Source organism: Pangasianodon hypophthalmus, chromosome 26 (genome assembly GCF_027358585.1).
Source record: "Pangasianodon hypophthalmus isolate fPanHyp1 chromosome 26, fPanHyp1.pri, whole genome shotgun sequence".
NCBI lineage: Eukaryota > Metazoa > Chordata > Actinopteri > Siluriformes > Pangasiidae > Pangasianodon > Pangasianodon hypophthalmus.
In genome coordinates, this window is record NC_069735.1 from 2,575,526 (window position 1) to 2,597,442 (window position 21,917).

The window sequence follows — 21,917 nt, forward strand, 5'->3', positions numbered from 1 at the left end:
TATTATTATTACGTTTAATACAATCTATTTTGCTGCAGTGAATGTGTGTTGTTGCGCCACTTGTCCACCAGGTGGCACTAATCACAAACAGTAGCCTACAGCGCTTCAACTACAGCAACACGAAGAAGACGCAACAAACTGGGCCGCGTCCCAAACAAACACTTACTCGATATAATAGTGCACTATGGAGTCAGTAGGACCCTTTATGTCTTACCCTAACTAGTGCACGAACATAATGAACGTAGCGTTATTTGGGATTCAGCTCAAGCTTGTACGGTACGTTTTCGCTGCAGCGTAGCTTGCTTAAATCATTCACCTTTTCCATTTAAAATGTCATTTTACATTCATAAGTAAATATTTGGTGAATATTCGTAAATTGCACGAATATATTATACATTATTAAGTAAGCTACGGCCTGTGCAGACGTTATGCCGTGTTTGTGCTGTGTGTTGCAGCTAAATATGAAGAAAATATAATAAATAGCTAAAGATAAATATTAGAGATACGATAAATATTATTTTGTTGTGTTTTTTCCGCTTTATTAATTAGGTGTAATCTAGTAATAAGTTAACTGGAAACACCCCTTATATTAGGCCGGAGTTATTTTTTGATACGTCACACAGATCTAAAATGGCATCTTGGAGAATTTTTTTTTTTTATAAACAGCTGGTACACGTCACAACTCTAAAATCCGCCTTATTACGTCACAGCGCTGTTTAATTCTCCATTCTGATTGGTCATTCATTCTGATTAACGCATTCCCCACAATCATTTCTTTATCGTTTTAGTAACAGCAAACCGATTTAAAACGCACGTAATCGTTGATATGGTGACGTTTTCTGTAGTGAGACGTTTATCTCATTTTTTTGGAAGGAGTCTCCAGTGTCAGCACTTTGTAACAGTCAAAAAAGGTAAAGCTGGAACGTTTCCACAACAGGACAGTCTTCAGGACAGACGAGGTTGCACTTTCCGGTTTATTGGTAACATGACAAGCAGCATTTTTTTTCTTGATAACTATAAAATGAGTAAAAAAAAATTTCCATGTTTTCCTTCTTTCACTAGCTTCACAAAAGATTTTTTTTCCCCTGTTTTTTCCTTGACGTTCACAGCAGCTTCTTCAGAGGGTTGTGTGTGACATTTAATAATGTGACATTAATAAAGTGAGCACATTTATTCGCACACATTTTTTGCTAGCCAGTGTTATATTAGCTGAACAAAATGGACACTAGTGAAAGCAGTTTCATAGGTTACATCATGCTTCTGCAAAATAACAGTGGCAGATCAATCTTCAGTTTAAAAGCTAACATTGTACTACAATCCTGTGCAGCGAGGTGGAAGATGCCGGACCAGCGAGCTCTAAAGAACCCCTACCTGGACTATAATGGCCCTGAGAGCACACAGGACCTGTTTGACTCTCAAGGCAAAGTGAGTTACACCATGCCACCGTAAATAAGAGGATAAATATTGAACATTTATTATATTTCTAAATTGTAAATCCTTTCTATTTCCAGCTCACGCCCGCTTTCGCAGGTCGTATTAGCAGTAAGATTAAAGAGCTGCTGGCCGTGATGGAAAACGGGCTGAAGACGGCCGACCCGGGCGACTGCACCGGATACACGGGCTGGGCAGGTTCGAGAAACGCAAGCATCTCTGGGTCATGATTTATCACAGCTAGATTGGTTGATTGGACAAGTTTCGATATCAAGAGGAATGAAGCGGATTGTCAAAAAACATTCATCAAAGTTTACAATATTAATGTTATCATCAATGTTTTATTTTCTTTTTTTTTAATTACTAATGTTTACTTCTGAAATAAATAAAAAAAATCGTGCTAACTGTAACCATGTTTTAATGTTATAGCATTGTGTTCATGAATTTATACACGTTTATGAATAGAAGAAGTGGGAAAAAAAAGAGTTTTATTTACTATAATTTTATTATACGAATAAATTGGAATTAATTGAGTTTTCTTATTGGAATAAATTATTTTGTTATAGAAATAAATAAATAAATAAATGTTTTTATTTATTAAACTATTAAGTAAATAAATTATTTTATTATAAGAATCAATTTGAATAAATGTATTTTTATTATTAGAATAAATTGACGTTGATGATTTTTCATATATATATATATATATATATATATATATATATATATATATATATATATATTTTTAACCCATTTTTACCAAGGGTGCCAATACTTCTAGACCCGTGTATAAATTCATACCATTTGAAGCCGCTGAACATGTAGTCACTCATCATTGTTTATTTGTTTTTTTTTTTTTTTAACTGTGTTTAGGCATCGCCCTGCTCTACCTGCACCTTCACTCGGTCTATGGTGACCCTGCGTTCCTCCAGAGGGCGCTGGAGCACGTGGGCCGCAGTCTGAGGAGTTTAACCCAGCGATGGGTGACTTTCCTGTGTGGAGACGCCGGGCCGCTTGCCGTGGCCGCTGTTATTTATCACCGCTTACAGAGAACCCAGGAATCCGAGGAGTGCATCAACAGGTTGCGATCACGATCCCATAAATTCGTTCCAGAAAGTTTGAGTCCAGAGTCATTTGGCTTCATTTTTTGTGCTTCTGTGTTGCACATTCCCAGGTTGATGCAGTTGCACAAAGCGGTAGTAAAAGGTTCAGGCAGCCTCCCAAACGAGCTGCTGTATGGCCGTGTGGGCTTCCTCTTCTCCCTCATCTTCATCAACCAGCAGTTCCAGCAGGAGAAGATCCCCACACAGTACATTCAGCAGGTCAGTAGGCCTGACGCTCATTTCTACATACTGTATAGTGATGCAGAATTTGCATCAGTCCGTTACTCTTACGAAGAGTAAGAACAGGAGATGTGAGCTGACAGTATGTTCTAGCATGATTGGTGGTGTTGGTGAGTTTTCTTTGCATGAGCGGTGATATCAGTGGAGCCAACATCCCCCGGTGCTGTCTCGCCATGGGTGCTTTGTACTGCTGCTATCTTCTGAGAAAGGGGATGATCCAGTAACTAGATACTGTGCCTTTAGCCAGGCCTAGATAGAATTTTCTTGAATTAGCAGAAAATCTGATCCCCGTTCCACCCTTTTGTTGGGCCACTTGCAGAGAGATCAAAACAGTGAGTATAGGCACCAGTTCAGTCCATTTTTTAAATCGATTAATGGCATTCGTTGCCCAGTGATGAACTGGTGTCCCATCCAGGGTATATTCCCACCTCACGCCCAGTGTTCCTGCGATAGGCTCCCGATCCACCAGAATAAAGGGTTCTGTGAACTCTTTTCAAAACACTGACTCTATCTTGGTCAAAAAAGCTTGTTGTATTACAATTATAAAGGTTTGTTTTTCCATTGTTCTACTTTTTATGTAATGGTACATGATCCTTGCCAGATGGCATTCTGCATGAGGAACATGCGCTTGCACGATGGGACCCAAACAAACAGGATGCAGGGTTAATGAGCTGGACTCTTTCACCTCTGGGGTCAGCCGCCTTTCCGCTATTATCCTCAGCCAAGAGTGCACTCCATGGTCACAACAGGCTTGAGGTCCTCCAAGGGTGGTGTACTGGGGTCAGGAGCCCAGGAATAGCCCATGAAGTTGCGTTGTAGAAGGACAGGAACTGGAAATTTCGAGGTGATTTCCCGCCACCACAGGCCTTGATTCTTAGGTCCTGGTATATTGAGTCCGTGCAGTCCACCAATGGATGAACTAGAGTGATGGATCTGCCCAGGTTCACCATAACTTGTACAGTACCTGTCAGGCCCACCCAGTCCTTACCTCTATGTACACTAGTGTTGACACTCATAGTTGTCCTCCTATGGCCAATGGAATCTGGCATCTGCGATCCTACATCTTGGCCTCCCCAGAAGTTGGAGTGCCTTCAGCCATTCATCCCCCTCAACCAAGTCCTTTGGCTTTCTGCGTTTCATGACCACACATTTAACGACTTCGTTGTCTGACATCTAGAGCTCGGCTGTTATACTAAGCCTGCCACGCTTTTGCTGTTAAATAAAGGACCAGTCGTCCTTATCCCAGTCCTCAGTCTCTCTTAGTGCAATACACTAAAATATCTCTAGCAGCGTTTTTACATCGTCATCCGTGGTCATTTTTAACAGCAGTGACTAACTTTATCACATAATTTTAAGAGGTATTCCAGTTTGTGGAAAGTTGTTACTGAATGATGGAATAAAAATAGTTCTTTATAGTTGACTTGTGTTCTGTGTATGTATGTGTGTGTGTGTGTGTGTGTGTGTGTGTAGATCTGTGATGCTGTGTTGGCATCAGGTCAGAATCTGGCTCAGAGGATGAGGGTGGAGCATCAGAGTCCACTCATGTACGAGTGGTACCAGGAGCAGTATGTGGGTGCCGCCCATGGCCTTTCAGGCATCTACTACTATCTCATGCAGGTAAAATTTATATGTGTGTGTGTGTGTGTGTGTGTGTGTGTGTGTGTATAGTGGAATAAAAGCTATTCTCTTTGTATCCCTATAGCCCGGTTTCATCTCTAACCACATCATCGTGCCAGCCCTCGTGAAGCCCAGCGTGGATTACCTGTGCCAGTTGAAGTTCCCGTCAGGTAATTACCCTCCGTGTGTCGACGACAGCCGTGATCTCCTGGTGCACTGGTGCCATGGCTCTCCCGGAGTCATCTACATGCTTCTGCAGGCCTACAAGGTACGACCAAAAGAATCAAAACCATCGAGAACTGATTTAAGACCAGCCCTGACTAACTGATCACTTTACTGTACACCTTGTAGGAGTTCAGTAAGAGACTAAATCTTGTCTTAATTCATGTCCAGTTTGTATTAATCCTTTTTGTTCAAACAACACTGCAGCGCCTGGCCAATAAGTATATAATTATATACAGTAGGTTTATTTCATCCTTTCCCAACCGGAAGGTGTTTGGTGAGCAGCAGTACCTGCATGATGCCATGCAGTGCGGTGAGGTGATCTGGCACAGGGGTCTCTTAAAGAAAGGTTACGGATTGTGTCACGGCGCAGCAGGAAACGCCTACGCCTTTCTGGCTCTCTACAAACTCACGCAGGAGCCCAGACACCTCTACAGGGCCTGCACGGTAACACACTTTTCTGGATATCAAAAAATATCCAATAAATAAATAAATAAATAAATAAAATACTTTGCATGCTTCCTTAATTACTTATCAATCGCCCCGGAAAATATGTTAATTAATTAATTAATTAATTAAAGTTATTATTATGTAACACTGTACAGTGAAACTGTTATTTTATTTATATTTATATTTTACTTTTTATTTGTATGTGCCAGAAATACCAGTACTAACTGCAAAATTAAAAAAAAAAAAAAAAAAAAGTATAAGCAACTATAGAATAAAAAAAAGTAAAGTGATATTTGACAATATTTTGCTTAAAGCATATAAACTAGCATTTCTTTTCTTAATCAGCATTTCTTTTCTCAATTAGCAAAAGCTGTATCATTATTTAAAATGTCAAGGCATGATGGGAAATATAGTGTCTGTGATGATTGTGATGATTGTGATGATTGTGTACGTTTCTGTCGTTAGTTTGCAGATTGGTGCATGAACTATGGGAAACATGGCTGTCGCACTCCAGACACACCTTTCTCTCTCTTTGAAGGTATTTCTTATTAAACTAATAATAAAAATAATAATAATAATTTTGATGATGATGAAGTGTCTTTTATTGCTAGTCATCATTTGTTAGTGGGGGTGATGCCCCATGTTAAAAAAATATATATATATTTGGACAATATTACTGATAATATATAGGATCAGCATATATTTGCATGTCGCATGTTATCATTAAGTTTTATCTTTTATGCAAAACTATGTGTGTTTTTTTTTACGTTTCACCAAATTCGTAGCATCAGACGTACTAAATTCTTTTCTTCTTCTTTGTTGCAGGAATGGCTGGAACTATTTACTTCCTCGCCGACCTCCTGCAGCCGACGACAGCCAAGTTCCCAGCGTTTGAGGTGTAAAGGTGGATAAAAAAAATCATCATCAACATTTTGCTGAGATTTCTCTGTTATATGTTTCAAAACAGTGATAGGATTGAATATTTCTAGAAACTAACATTTTTTGATTTAGCGTATATAGCGTAAACGTGATAATGACACATAAATTGACTTATAGAGCAGAAAACAGGCTTTTAATTAGTAGGATAATTAGTATGACATGATTGTGCCAAGTGGGCTGAGCTAAAGCTTTTTCCAAGTACATGTTGAGTAATACACATAGACTCAAATGGACAGGAATACTTAAATAAACAAAAATAGCTATTGAATTTTGACATTTTATTCCTACAGTATAAGATAAGACATGTTTTTGATGCAGTCTGTCCAAAAATCTGGAAAGTTTTTCACCATAATTAAGTGAAACTGTATATTCAAATAGTTTTTAAATGCACATGAGGAAAATGAAGACACTGAACTTGATTTGTTTTGGTCTGCTGTGTTGGTCTGATCACAGGTTCACTGCTACGCAACGTCGCACGCTAATCAGCGCTTGAAGTGCAAAACCTCAGCCTGGAGTTTTAGCCTCCTCCAGGACAGGAGACACACACACAAACACACACACACACACACAGCCGTGTTCTTGTTGCTCCCCGTGCTGTAGGGAACGTGTGCATGCCTGTTGCGCGGTCATGTCCTATTCACACTCCATGTTCTTGCTTCCAGTTTAACGTCGTAAACTAAAAACAGGAAGTAGCGAGCTAAATCTGTGCACTGTATTTGGAAATCTTTGTATTAGAGAGTTGCTATGGTGAATTGTTATCAATAATTAAACAAGAAATGGGAATGTGATATTTTTGTATTTGCGTATCGTCTCTGCATTTGCTTTTCATATAACAGTGAGCTGTTAAACAATTGTAGTGCAAGGCACATGAAGCTACTTGCTTATTTCTGGTATTTATGCAGGTTTACTCTGAAAGTCTAGTCTGAAAGTAATAGTAACTGATCATTTTAGAGATTTCAGGGTTATTTTGTTTTGTTCTTTTAAGGAAGTAACACTACTGTTTGTTTTTTTCATTTGCATCTGCTCAGTAATAAAAGCTAACGGACTATGATCATGATGTGTTTTTATTCCTATTTATGTTCATCTAAAATTTGCTTAAAGGAGATATATGATAAATTGAGATGGTATTTTGAAATGTATAAAAACCCCTCAAACGTTTGTTAAAATTTTTAAGATTTGCTATACTTTAAAGCAAATTAGCATTAGAACGACACACACTTTCATCATATATAAAAAGCACAATCACGTGCCTAAAAAAAAATGTACACAAACACACAGGCGTGATTACACGAGGCAGGGATCAGGAGTAATAACTCCCTCAAGGCTCGCTGCCAAATCCAAATAAGGCTGCTACCTCCTCTACTATGCACAATACAGCACTCTCACTACAGCTTTTTTTAAACCGCGATCAGAGATCAGCCTGCTGTACAACGATAAGTGTGTAAAACCCCCATCAGCCATCTGGTGAAGCTGATCCTGGATCAGTTCTAAGCGCAACGAGTAACCCGAGCCTCTGTAAGGCATCCTTACGATCCGTGGCCTGCTGCTAGGGAACATGGGTCGAGCGTAAGACATGTAGGACCCTTGGGAAGTCTCGGAGAGAAAGAAATCGACACCTCTGGACAGAGAGGAACTAAAGATAAAGGAAGGGGTAAGACATAAAGAAAGAAGGGTTGCATTTTATCAACAGAAAGTGTACAAGATTCGTATGGAGTCTTGATAACTTTCATGGCTATTTTGAACACACTCTTAAATGTGGATTGGAACAAGTCAAGTGTCCTGCAGCTTTGTTTAATTAGTATTCCCGTTAGGACACCTATAAAGGGAAACATCTTGAAAAAAAGCACACAACCCATGCAGGAAAAGAGTGCTTACTAAATATACACAGTGAGTGTCCGAGCTAAAACTCAAACCATAAAAGAAGGACTACCATATACAAGAAGTGGACTATACAATGAATATTAATAATATCCATATTCCATATAGATCACTCTTTAGGTGCACAAGTGCCACAGAACCACCACTGGGCAGGTGTTGTTTGGGTGGTGAAACCCAAGAACATCTTCAGGAACATGATTTTCCTCTGACTTTAGCTCTTGGAACCATTTTTCCTTCCATCTCCAGAGTCATCCAGGCTGTTATATTTGCTATAACAGTCACAGTTCCTGCAATGCCATGGAACCACAGAACAGGAACTCGACCTGGAACATTTTAGTTCCTCAAGAAGTACCAGAACCTTGTTGGCAAGGTGCCTGAAATGTATATTGCCTCTGCTCAACCTTACAAACAAGATGTCCTACTGTACCATATATATTGGATTCTTTCCAAAAGCAATGTCCAATATTCCTCAAAGAGTTAAGCATTGTTGAATTATCTATGAAACGGTATATCAAAAACAAAGAGTTTCATCATTTTATGTAGCTAATCCTTCCAATTATACATTAGGTCATGGAGTGAAACACATCCTAAATGAAGGTTAAATAAGAAACCAAGGCAGATGAAATGTCCAGGGATTCCTTTTGCAAAACCCACAAATTAAAGAAAGTTCAGTCAAAAAAAAACTTATTAAATAACACTTTTTTCCACTTACTGATCTACTTAGACATATTTCTATCTGAAGTTTGCTAAATTAGTTTTGCACTGGACCTATGAGACAACTGTATCATTACCAGTTCGTACATTGTGTAAACTTTTTTTTTTTTTATTCCTTTAAGATCCCACCTTGAAACTTGCACGCAATCTCAGCAGAACTATTAGCAGTCTGAAGTGCCCGATTTAAGGTTGGCAACCTTGCTGAAATCTGTGGATTTTAGTCACCTTACTTCTGACAAGTTCTTTAGGGGACGATTAGTTATGTTGTTGTTTGCAGCTTGAGAACCAGTGGTTAGCTTTGAGCAGTGAAATGCCAGATCTCCTTAACTGAGACTGACAGACAGGGTGCCAAGTCACTTTCACTGGAACTGACAAGCATAGAGGCCACGCCTCTTTCAATGAGACTAACAAGCATAGAGGCCACACCTACTTCACTGAGACTGACAAGCATAGAGGCCACGCCTCTTTCAATGAGACTAACAAGCATAGAGGCCACACCTACTTCACTGAGACTGATAGGCAAAGAGGCCACGCCTCTTTCACTGAGACTAACAATCATAGAGGCCACACCTCCTTCACTGAGACTGATAGGCAAAGAGGCCACACCTCCTCTACTGGGACTAACAAGCATAGAGGCCACACCTCCTTCACTTGATTCTGATAGACATCATGGCCACAAGTCACTTTCACTTGAACTGACAAGCATATAGGCCACGCCTCCTTCACTGAGATTGATAGGCAAAGAGGCCACACCTCCTTCACTCGGACCGACAGACACAGAGGCCATGTCTCTTTCTCTGGAACTAACAGACACAGAGGCCACGCCTCCTTTACTGGGACTGACAGGCACAGAGGCCACACCCCCTTCACTTAATACTGATAGACATCATGGCTACAAGTCACTTTCACTTGAACTGACAAGCATATAGGCCACACCTGCTTCACTGAGATTGATAACCAAAGAGGCCACACCTCCTCTATTGGGACTGACAGGCACCGAGGCCACACCTCTGAATTTTGCTTTCTTTTAAAAGAATTTAGGAGAGCTCCCCTAAAATCCATGTGTACATTGGTGTTATGAAACTCGCTACATGTTTGGGAAATGAAGTAGAAGACAGTCAGGAATTAGGAATCATGTTAAAGAGCTCATTACGAGCACAGAAATGCATGGTGATGAATGTTCTTGGTGATGAAGGAGACTGCGGTGAGCAAGCAATGACTCACAACATGTCACAGGAATTCAGATGTGACTGTTCAGCTTATAGATTGTACACTAGAGGCCTTTTCATGCGGTCGGTATTCAGAAGCCATGTTTCTGGATGGGGATTGTCACTCTTTCTTAGACATGTACCAAATTCATTCAAATGTACCACAATATTGTATTATACGTTTCTAGACTACAACCTTCTCCTTTACACAAATTGTGTGATGTGCTTTGGATTTGTCCAGATTAAGTTTAGATTATCTCAGAAATGTACTGTACATGATGTATTCATGTTTGCTAGCTTGGTAACAAACTTGCTACTGGTTTTAATGTTTGCTAGCTTGGTATCAAACTCGCTACTCTATTTATTGTTAGCTAGCTTTATAGCTTCTATGGTTTTAATGCTTGCTAGCTTGGTAACAAACTTGCTACTGGTTTTACTGTTCGCTAGCTTGCTAGGTTTCTGACTACTGTTTTTTTTTTTCTTTTTACAATATAATAATTAACCTAATATTAGCTAGCTTCTTGTTGAACTTGGTTAGCTGCAGGAGAAGTATTGTTAGCTAAATTGACAGCTAATTTTAGTTCAAGTGCTGTAGTTAGCCTGGCTAACATTGCTAAATCAGCATGCACACTCCTCCTAAAATATACCAGAATTTTCTGTAACCCAAAAAAAAAAAAAAAACCACAGATCTTTCCACTGCTGCTTCAGCGTTTTACGAGTTTAATGTCATCCTGTTTGAAGTTGTAAGGCTAAATAATGTTATGATATTATCCAAACCCAATATCGCAGATATTATATCATATCATAAAATCTTTCATACCCTAAATGAAAATATTCAGTAATAGATATTTGGGTTATTAATTAAATTAATTAAAACAGCGTGTAGGGCAAAAAAAAAAAAAAAAAAAAAAAAGGATTCTTAGTATTTACAGCCCAAGTAAATACATTCTGACATTTACCAAGCTCCTTATATAACCATATGTGGCTGGGCATCACAGGTTAAAAATATCACTGCTGCAGACTAAAAGACTCTTAATTTTCTTTGCATTAAAAACTCCATTTTGGTGCACAACACATCCATTAAGCATATATTCATCCTGAACAGTTTTTACAGTCAACTACAATTTGAACATGATGTAACGATGCACTACGAGCAATATAATGCTGACCAAAAGTTAACAGGGTCTCAAAAAAGTGGCCTGGAGAGTGAGTCTAAAAATACCAAGTGCCCTAGAGGAGGGCGCGTCTCAAGCATTCGACTTGCCCTAAGAAAGTTAAAGAAAGTCACGAAGCGTCAACCGATCCTCCCTGTGACATCACTGGCCCGGCTTAAATAAGAAGGCCTCGAACCGAGAGATCAGGACCACTCTCCTGGGACTACGGCTTCTTCACTTGTGCCCCTTCTCCCCTCCATCTAAACTGCATCATGGTGTGTACTTGGGACTCTTTCTCTCTCTGTCTCTCTCTCATTTTTTTTTTTTTGGTCTGGAAATATATCTTTGAGCAAAAATTTGGGATTACGTTCAGCAAAGGATGCTGGTGATCCCTTTTTTCCCAAAGCTATTTGAGACAAAGCTGTGATCATTTCAGTGTACAAGAATGCATCTGAGGGATGATTTTAAATAGACGTGTATTTAATAAATTCAGTTTTTTATGCATAAACAAAATCTTAATGGTTTTAATAATGTTACTGCATTTATTAACCATTTGTAGTCATGTAATCGAGAATGATTTTGTATTTGTGTCTTTGCCAGTCTGATTTCACCGCTGACCAGATTGAGGGTGAGTATACAAATGTTTGTATAAATGCTATAAAAGTGTATTTATTTATTTATTTATTTATTTATTAGTGTATTCTTAGATTAGCCTAAGTCAGCAAAATAGTCCTAATTGTACTCCTATTTATCTAGGTAAATATTCATTTTCGAAAGTAGGTTTACATATATATTATTACCAACGTGCCACAGCGCTATTTCTGTCTCATATCTCCCAACAGAAAGTCTAATATGGTCTCATGATGGACAACTTTATTTTGAAGAATTCTGTCCAAAAACTCATTAATTCAACCTTAAACCTAAAAATAAATCTCGCTTTAAAAACAGATGATGTATTTTCACTAATCCCAATCTCCAATTAGTGAGGATAGACATGTCAAAATTGTAGGATGAACGGTTACACTGTCCTGCAGCTAGTCGGATAATTATGATGTTTAAAGTTTCTCGTGCTAGCATGGAATAAAAGAGTGTGTGAAATTTGCATATATACATTTTTTTACCATATGTTTTTGACGATAGCAAGTTGAATGTTATGTAAACAGCCACAGATGTTGAAATACCAACCAAACTCAAGGACACCTCAAGAAAAGTGAGGCTAAATATAGCTTCTAGCGCAGGGTGTGCTGTAGTGTACATAGATAAATAGTGGTTTGAGTGTGATCTACATGATATAGAACTGTAAATATATTAAAAGCCTGATTAATTCATTATGTTAGGAATACAACAGGAGCATATGTTGGAATATATCAAGAATGTGTATGTTAAGCCTTTTCAAACTTTTTCAATCTTCTTGTTAAAAACGCTCATATATATATATATATATATATATATATATATATATATATATATATATATATATATTTAAGTGAAAAGATCCAAGGATTCAATGCAGCTGTTATGCTGGATATGTAAGGCAATGGCCCTAACTAAACTGCTGTAATGTGATCTATTGATCCAGCATTTTTTGCTCTCGGTCCCCTGGTAAGTCTTGACCATAATGAGCATGCTGATCCCTTAATCTCCAACATATCTCTGAGCGCTTTTTAGATTTAGCGTTATAGTTAGGAGGCTACGCTCCTTCCGGTATTTGACAGGCGTGAGTACAGTTGCAGTCCCAGAAAAAGACATCTTGTTAACTCACGGTTGCGGATTACGCCTCAGTCAGCATTCCTCTGTTTCACTTGGCCATGTTTGGTGAAAGCTACTTTCTTAAGACGTATCGGCTAACACACCACCAAATGGCGCCCGAAAGAGGAACAGCTGGTCCGCACGAGGCCATCAATCTGTCACTGGATCACTTTCCATTTAGACCCATAGAAATAGCAACGCCAACTGAGGGTCACTCCTTGTCTTCTTGAACACATAGTTGGTCTTGTTAATTAGCACAGGGTGCTGAGGGCAAAGGCAACCATCTTCACTTTCTTAATCAACCAGGATAACCATTTAACCAGGATATCAGTGGCACTCTTTAAAATGGTAATGAAATGCAATTAAAATAGATAGGAATTACGGATTTGTAAGGATAAAAGCATTGGTGTTTGTGACCACCATGCTGCTGCCTTGATAAATCCCATATAATGGACAAATTTAGGCCTAAATATATCTTAATCTCCTTTCTCCAGACTTCAAAGAGGCCTTTGGTCTCTTTGACAGAGTTGGCGATAGCAAGATTGCCTACAACCAGATTGCTGACATCATGCGTGCTCTGGGACAAAACCCAACCAACAAGGACGTCAAGAAAATTCTGGGTGACCCATCCCCCGAAGGCAAGACCTCAACCTCTCAATCAATATATATATATATATATACATACATATATCTATATATATACATACATATAAATTATAGGCTAGGACACCTGGTCATCTTGCTAAGTGCTGGACTTTGAATCAGTCCCATAACTTAACCCAAAGAGACTATTATGTTTATAATGGACTTTATTAAGTCTAACTTTAGTTTTCCACTGCTAGCTTATACAAAAAAAGAAACTTTTTATCCATTAGTGGAGGTAAAGTTACAAAAAATGCAGGTTATTTCTTTTCTTTTTTTTTTTTGAGTAATTTGTTTTATGCTAGGAGACCAAGTTGAACTCAAAACACCAACACAATCCTTCAAATGATTTAAAAAAAACAGGCTAAGATCTTGCTAAGCTTTAGGCCACCTTTCCATTGCTAGCTTATACAACTTAGCATCTAGGAGATCAACACACTCAATCCTTAAAACTGTCTTTTAAAAACTAAGGCATATTATGGACTAAAACAGCTAGTCACCTTGCTTAGCTTTGGACTTCAATTTAATTACTCAGCACTACATCTGACACATTGATGGCTAACTTGTTTGCTAGTGATTTCTACACAGGAAGCTCTGAACAATGGCCACCTGTTTTGCTAGCACAGAGCCTCATTTACCAAACATGTTGGTGATTCTTGGTGCCGCATGTCACAGATTTGGTGTTAACGAGTGGTATCATCTGTTTTCAGACATGGCCAACAAGAGGATCGACTTTGATGCTTTCCTGCCCATGCTGAAGGCTGTGGATACCATCCAGAAGGGAACCTACGATGACTACGTTGAGGGTCTGCGTGTCTTCGACAAGGAAGGCAACGGCACAGTGATGGGCGCTGAGCTGCGCATTGTGCTGTCCACACTGGGTGAGTGAACGAGTAATGGATTGTGGGAAATGGTTATACGCTCAGGTTATTTTGAGTGCCTTTGCCTTACTGTTGCCTTTCATGGCTTGGCCAAATTGGGGGAAAAACAAAGAACCTCAAACACTCTCATGGGAAATGTTGGTTCCAAATATCTTTACCTTAGACTTAGTCAGTGTATTTTCCATATTGATGGAATAAAGTTGTAACATTGAACGTCCCACCCTTCTACAGGAGAGAGGATGTCCGAGCCTGAGGTCGACGCTTTGATGCAAGGACAGGAGGACGAGAACGGCTCTGTCAACTATGAAAGTAAGACTTCCAAATGAACCAGGCTAACATTCTGCCCCAGCCAAAAAAAACCTAGCCTATACATAACCTCATGCCATGGATCACTCAGTACATGGTACAGCATCATACATATTGCTAATTAAGTCCATTATAGCTAGCTGAGCCTGCTGTTTTTAGAAACCAGCTCATATCTGATGTTTGTCTCCTTCTCATTTCACAGGCTTTGTCAAGCACATCCTGTCTGTGTAAGAAGCCCCCCTCTCCAAGGGAGTGGTGAGAGAAAGGTGGTGTATCTACAGACCCCATGGTGTCAGGACGTCAACTATTTTTTCGAAGACCAACTGAACAACAAAAAAAGGACTATGAGATGTCATTTCTAAATCCATTCTCTCTATTTTTTTGCCTTTTGCCCACGTTTTTCTCTTTCTGGAAGTCAGCCCCCAATGCAGTTTTTTTGGCCCTTGCGTCTTTCCTTTCTGTTCGGCCCAGGGACAGCGTTCCACAGTTGGGTGGAAATCGAGGGAATAGTCACCGTCCACTCATCAAGTGAGGGTGCGTTTTCTGTTCTCCTCGGCCACCCGTGACACTCCAGCCGTGCTAAAGGCACGACACTTGGCCGCCGTCCCCACTGCCCAGACCTCACACACTCATGTTTCACAATAAACTCTTTTTCCAAAAGTTCCAATTGGTCTTTGATTTTGTTCTTACAAAAGCGCATTGCTGCCATTTCTCACATATGACTTAACAGTGCTGCCTGATTAATACAGCATTACATCAGAAACTGACTAGTTATTTTATGATGATTAAATAAATAAATAAATAAAATGATTTCCAAGTATATACACAAGAAGAACTTGTAAAATAGTTGTCATACAGATGACATGAAATTTAATAATATTTATAAACTTTATATTATCTTATAGTCTACAATCATAGAATTATTATATAATTATAATTAATAATTGTTATAATTATTCATTATTAATTATTATGAATAATTAAGAAACTAATGAGAGGACAAAAATTATTTTCAATTTATTCACTTGATTTTTTTGTTTTGTCACTTAATCAAAATTATTATTATATGATTAAATGATAATTACCATAAGATGGTGTAGTTCATACTAAGCTACTAAATAAACACCTAATAAATAAAACATTTAAAAATTACAGCCAGCTAATTTGTTCATTCCCTATCTCAGATTAATAGTTTATTTCCTTGGATCTTTTTTCATGCCCTAATTTGTGACCATCCCAGGACAGAGATCGCTTTAACAGGAAGTCATAACTTTAATAAATTGTGCTTGGTCTTTTGTATGAAAAATTGAAAGTTAAGACTCGCTACTAAAGTACTAATGGGTGAGTCAATCAACTTTTGAGTCAGTATTAATTGAGCAGAGAGACGGCGATGTGATGACAAGGGCTCAAGATGAATTGAGTTTTGTCAGCATAACTGTGGTAAGAGAAGCCACCTGAGATCCGTTACAGAAGGAGACAGAAGGGGACCAAGCACTGAACCTTGTGGGATACCTGTAGAAAAATCTTCTTGGTAAGTAGGATGTAAACCTTTGCCATGCTGAGCTATCAATCCCAAAACTCATGGACTGAGAGTTTGGTTAAACTACCGAGAGCTCCAGGAGGATCAGGATAAGAGATCACAGAAGACTAAACTGGTTTAGATCTGGTCCAACTGCAAATATACAGGACAACGGCCACTTTTGGATCAGATATGCACACTATTAACAAATTCAGAAGTTGTGTTAATCACCAAATGATGTTGCAAATGACTAAAAACGTAAAAAAAATAGGAATAATAAATCATAAAATCATAAATCATCATTTCAAATGATTTTTCAATCTTGTGGTGTGCGTTTCTCAGGCTTTTGCAGTCTGGATGTCAATGAGAAAATGAGAAAAACACACTCAATTTGTCCCTTTTCAGCATCCATACATGGTCCATTTCACATTCCCTATTTTTTTATAATCATGATATTATTTTCACAGGCTACCACATTATAAATTAGATTTATAAACTTTAAATTTTATTCAATTATTCTTCCAAAATGAATATTATTTATATTATTTTTGCAGTCTACCACAAAAATAAGTGATATAATAAAATTTAGAGTATTTTTTTACAGTTTACCTCAGAAATGCATTATGTTTATAAACTTTATATTATTTTTAGTCTACTACAAAGATAAATTTATAATTAAAATTAAACTTATATTTAAATTTAACTTTATATTATGTTTATAAACTTTGTCTTTTTTACAGTCTACAACAAAAAGTCATTTATATTTATAACCTTAATATTTTTTACAGTCTATGACAAAATAAATTAGACTTATAAACTTTTTTTTTTTTTTACTGTCTATGACAAAACAAAAATTATGTTTATAAAACTTGGTATAATTTTTACAGTTTATCACAATTGATTATATTTATAAACTTTATATTATTTTTTACAGTCTACCACAAAAATGTATTATATTTTTAAACATTATTATTATTATTGTTGTTGTTGTTGTTGCTAAAAATTACAATTAATATTTACTAACTTTATAATATTTTTTCGACTACTTCAAAAAATAAATATTTATAATATTTTATATTATGCTTTACAGTGTACCACAAGACATAAATTAAGCTTATAAACTTTAAAATTACTTTTACAGTTCCAGTGAGAAAACGAAGCGCCTTTCGTGACGCGCGCGGTTTGTCCCTTTTCGTCACCCGTACGCGGTTCCATTTCCGGAAAGTTTTTCACTACAATGGCGGCTGTGCAGCACCGCGGCGAAGGGCCTCGGGCTGGAGGTGAACTCATCAACGCTAATTCTCATTTTAAGTACAAAAACAAGTTTGGCTGTAGCTGTTTCATTTCATTTGGATTATTATTATCATTATCATTATAAGACAGGCCACAAATAATGCACAAAAATAGCCAAGATTGTCGCAAGCAGCTAATTTAGCCTAGCCTGCTAAGCTAACGTTAGCTCGTCGTGTTGTTTTGGAGGTGGGGTTAGAAACTGTATTTTTATTTACAGGTTAAAAACAAAATGGTTGGATTTGCTCTTAATGAGGTTTATAAAGTTTAGCAATGTTTGTAGTTATAGCAAATAATTTACCTTTTAACCTGGTTTTTAATGTTGCACCCGAGCTACAAGGCTAATGTAGCTAACAAGTAATGAAAGCTTATGGCCACCAGATTAGCATCATGCAAACTGCGTGTCTAAATCATCAGTCATTGCTCTCTGGGTGTGATTTTTACTTTAATAGCTTCTAATACACAGTGTAAGGAGTAAAACACTTATGGGGTGTGCTGTTATAGGAAACTAATCAACGCCAGGATGGTGGAATGTTGATGTGGAGTTACTGTGACAACCCTGAGGTTGATGATTTTCCTCTAACAGCACATCCTGAAGTGTGTGTGTGTGTTTTTTTTTTGACTTATACCACAGCGATTTGCCAATGGTTGCATTTTTAAAAATGTATTATGTAAAAAATCAGTTTTTATCCATTTACAGTTACATTGCGTAAACAGCATACTACCTTTAGAGCTGCTGTTAGAGAAAATGCATCAACCGGTCTTCAGCAGCGCTGTGGTATAACGTGAAGTGAGCGGGTAGGAAATGGCGCAGACGGTAAAAGCAAGACGTGTAAACATAAAGAGCGAGCAGGTTAGCTTAGCTGAGTAAGCTGATGGAGGTGGATAGACGAGTAGAAGTTGAGCTTCTCTGCTCCCCAGCAGCACGTCTGAGCAGGTCCTCCTGACGTCCCTCATCTTCCAGGTAACTGTAGCTCTCCTTTGGCCACCACGGCTACAGTCGCTCACCTTGGTAAGTTGTTTCGCCTCCAGCAGGAGCGGAGGAGAAGGCAAACGGTGGGAAAAGTAACACTGTCTCTAACAGCCCTGGAGGAGGAGAAGGAGGAGGAGGAGGTCTGGGGAAACGGCCAGCCACCAAGGACGAGCTCCAGAACCAGCCGGCGCCTCCCAAAATCCCCAAACCGGGCGTCAGTAGCGCTAAGAAACCTGCTCCTATTTCCATCAAGCTAGGAGCTAGCGTAAGTAATAATAATAATAATAATAATAATAATAATAATAATAATAGTAATGCTTGCTAGATAATCCTATGTTCACACTAACAAGAGAAAAGTCTGTTGTCTTGCTTGTAGTTTATTTCTTGTGGGCGTGGTCTGTATATGCATTTTGAGTTCCGATGATAAACAGTAGTAGCTATATATAGCTACTAATATTAACTAATCGCACCTAGGTACTAACGTTGTGAGTGCGGAACTAAAGAAACGTCAAAACACACACACTGAATCATCGTTGGAGCCGATCGTTTGGGTTTGTTTCACGTTACAGCGTCGTAACTAATTTGCGTAGAATTGTGAAAATCTTAATTTAAACGTGCATTCGGTAATTTTAGTGATTTTTTTATTTTTTTTTTTAATGTCTGTAACAGTTTGGTAGGTTCAGTATTTGAATAATTCCCGCCCATGTATAGGAAGCTCCGCCCCCAGAATCTTATGACTGACAGGAGACAGGAGATCATTTGGTTCAATTCACCGATAAGATTCGACTCTTTCAGCTCCCAGCCGTTTCATTGTCATATTTTGTTTAAAAAAAAAAAAAAAAACCATCTGCTCTATTTTAAGCCGTGAACGTTCTTCTTGTGGCTGGAATCGCTTCGTAAATCCGTACTCTGTCGTATAATAAACAAAATGACGTCACAGTCCAGCTCGTAATGGTGAGCTGAGCCAGATGAGCCGACTCACTGAATGAGCGAATTGTTTAGATGTTACGCTTCAAGGTTTTTAAATCGCATATGTAAATGTTAAAATGTGATGTTGCTAGCTAGTCAGCTTGTTAGCTAGCTAAGCATGTCCTCTTTTTAGATGTTAGCTTGTTTCCGTTTTCTTTGATGTCTGCAATAATCGTCGACTCTTTCGGTTTCCAGACGGCTCAGTCACGTTTTTTTTCTGTAACCTGGACAAACTTTGCAATATTATGACCAGTGATTTTTCTTCATTTAAGTGGCTGCAGGAGATAAATGGCCATTGTCTACATCTCAAAAAAAGAGAAAAAAAAAAACTGCTTATGTCTGCAAGTTGACTCTAACCATTTGCTTAAATATTTATTTTTAGCAATCATAATATTTAATTGATTATTCAAACTAACTAGATTTTTGGAGCATCTTGCCAAGGCAACCGTTAGCTAGCTAGCTAATTGAGTTCGGCCTGTGACTTAAACTAGCAGCTGACTCAGCGATATGTTCCACTGTTTTCGTTAAGTGTTGATTGTGGTTTAAATGTGACACGGACATCTCTCTGAAGCGTGTAAATCTTTTCCAGAAACCGAAGGAAGTGGCGCCCATTTTACCCTCCAAAAAACCTGCATCTGTTTTCGATGACGATGACGACGTGAGTAATTTCTCTCCCACGCAGACAGGAAGCTGTTATGAGATTAGGTTTATCAGATGATGTAAAATGCTTCTGTTTGTCCTGATAGAGTGAACCAGAGGAGATGCCTCCAGAAGCGAAGATGAGGATGAAGAACATTGGAAGGTTTGTCTATTTTTTATTTGCTATAGTTATTAAAATCGTTGTTTATTAGGGGGCCAAGCACTGAAGGTGCTCAGGTACTGTATTGGCATTGTATGTTGTTATTGTTGTTTTACAAAAACGCTTTTCTTCCTTCTTCTCTCAAAAATTTTGTCCAATCATCACCAAATTTGCATCAAAACATCATGAGACCATCCCAAAAAAAAAGTTGGTTCTCAGATTTTTGATGTACAATACGGTTCGTCTGTAACACACAAACAAAGCCACCAAAGAGGAAGTGTGGGCGTAACTCAGCAGTGGTGTGTGACGTATTCTGACCAAACTTTTGTAGATAACTGAAGGAGCTCATTGTCAGGGAGTGCAAGAAGTTTTGTTTAAATTCACCTCTGGCATTATAGTTCACAAATTCGTAAACCTGCTCATGAACCACTCAACACCAATTCAAGGTTCTTGTTTCTCTTGATTCCCACGAAGGAACGAATTTGTGATTTGTGAAACAGGAAATCAACCATTTAACCTGCAAAGGAATTTGAAGACTAAGTCCCCAAACTTCTCACATATATTTAGCAACTTTACCCAAAGTTAAGAGTTAAGATTAATTCATTAGGGAGGCCTACTGAAACCAGGAAGTGAGGCGATATCTCAGCGGTGGTTGGACATTTTGCCTTAGAATATAGTGAAGCTCCTCGGCAGCAAGCGCTGATGTTCCCAGTGGCTTCTGGTCTTCCTCCGTCGCTAAGTGTGGGAATAGAAGGTGCTTGGCCCCCTTAATCGCTGCTTGCAGCTATATTCAGTTCGTAGATTGTTGCCTTTAATAAACTGAAGAGATGATGTAGAATTGAGTTCTCAAAGTGTAGTCACTCCAACAGGAAGAATTGGATTACAGTTATTTTATTTTACAATGCGAATGACCTTATTCATTAATTTATTTATTTCATTTATTTATTTTTGTCAGTCGTTATTTTACGTCTCCATTTTACCAGCACAAAGCTAATTTTTTTACAGGGACACCCCGACTTCGGCAGGCCCCAACTCATTCAACAAAGGCAAGCAAGGATTCTCCGACCACCAGAAGCTCTGGGAGAGGAAGATGAAAGCGCAGACCGACCAATAACTCCTGCCGTTATAACTCTACTTTCAGTCCTTTTTTTTGTCCCTTGTTTTTTCGACAGACTTTTGTAAAATATACATGTACATACGTGATGAGACTTTCCCACTTTCCCACTCTGACGCCTCTTTTTATTGTGTATGATTGTTTTTGTTTTTTACCACCGAATCATAGCCTTTCATTAATTTATGTGGATGGCGTTGACAGTGATTCATATTTTCCTGCAGATGTACCACAGTTAGCATATTTGATAAATTGTAGTACCAAATACTGATCAGACAGACATTATTAGCAATAAGGAAAAAGATTATAATACGTAGAGTTCCTGATGCTGATAAAATGTGTGGCGTCACTAAAATATACGGAGTAAGTATACGTTTTCTCTATGTTGTGTGATGGTTTCTTTGGGAAAGAGGATTAAATCTAACTGATGAAACAAGGCTGTGTCTTCTTTCACCCGCTTGTCTTCAGTAAACATGATTTCTTCACATAGGAACATTCCTTTTGACCAAACACCGGCGTGTGATGTCATCAGCATGCGCCTCGAAGACCTCCTGAGCTACTTACATTCTCAAAATACTTTTATCTCGAACTGATTTATAATCTGTGAATAGTTTGCAGAGATTTGTCAGTCAATAAGTGTTTATCATGCTAAAACCATGTACATAAAATGGTTAAAAAAAAACCTAGGTACTGTTTTGCTCACTCAGGCACAAAGAGGCTGA

General features: G+C 38.3%; 3 protein-coding genes across 6 annotated transcripts; all 3 read left to right on the forward strand.

The window, feature by feature from the left end:
- Positions 1-158: 158 nt before the first annotated feature.
- lancl1 (LanC antibiotic synthetase component C-like 1 (bacterial)) lies at positions 159-7,053 on the forward strand. Of its 3 annotated transcripts, none has more exons than XM_053229786.1 (11): positions 159-276; positions 1,328-1,425; positions 1,512-1,629; positions 2,305-2,512; positions 2,606-2,753; positions 4,245-4,391; positions 4,477-4,659; positions 4,884-5,060; positions 5,529-5,601; positions 5,889-5,967; positions 6,456-7,053. In XM_053229786.1, exons 2-10 carry the CDS (start codon positions 1,339-1,341, stop codon positions 5,963-5,965), a joined length of 1,218 nt encoding a protein of 405 aa, XP_053085761.1. In that variant the 5' UTR covers positions 159-276; positions 1,328-1,338; the 3' UTR covers positions 5,966-5,967; positions 6,456-7,053. The 3 variants fall into 3 exon arrangements, with proteins under 3 accessions (XP_053085761.1, XP_026784451.3, XP_053085760.1); XM_026928650.3 differs by lacking the exon at positions 159-276 and adding an exon at positions 313-980; XM_053229785.1 differs by lacking the exon at positions 159-276 and adding an exon at positions 315-911.
- A 4,046-nt stretch (positions 7,054-11,099) lies between these two features.
- Positions 11,100-15,197, forward strand: mylz3 (myosin, light polypeptide 3, skeletal muscle). The gene is made up of 6 exons (XM_026929303.3): positions 11,100-11,231; positions 11,557-11,584; positions 13,200-13,343; positions 14,058-14,228; positions 14,460-14,537; positions 14,737-15,197. Exons 1-6 carry the CDS (start codon positions 11,229-11,231, stop codon positions 14,763-14,765), a joined length of 453 nt encoding a protein of 150 aa, XP_026785104.1. The 5' UTR covers positions 11,100-11,228; the 3' UTR covers positions 14,766-15,197.
- A 1,991-nt stretch (positions 15,198-17,188) lies between these two features.
- pcnp (PEST proteolytic signal containing nuclear protein) lies at positions 17,189-21,631 on the forward strand. Of its 2 annotated transcripts, none has more exons than XM_026929276.3 (5): positions 17,189-17,333; positions 18,376-18,581; positions 19,875-19,943; positions 20,032-20,087; positions 21,090-21,631. In XM_026929276.3, the coding sequence occupies exons 1-5, from the start codon at positions 17,291-17,293 to the stop codon at positions 21,196-21,198; spliced, it is 483 nt and encodes a 160-aa protein (XP_026785077.1). In that variant the 5' UTR covers positions 17,189-17,290; the 3' UTR covers positions 21,199-21,631. The 2 variants fall into 2 exon arrangements, with proteins under 2 accessions (XP_026785077.1, XP_026785078.1); XM_026929277.3 differs by having other exon boundaries at positions 17,194-17,333; positions 18,379-18,581.
- Positions 21,632-21,917: the final 286 nt, after the last annotated feature.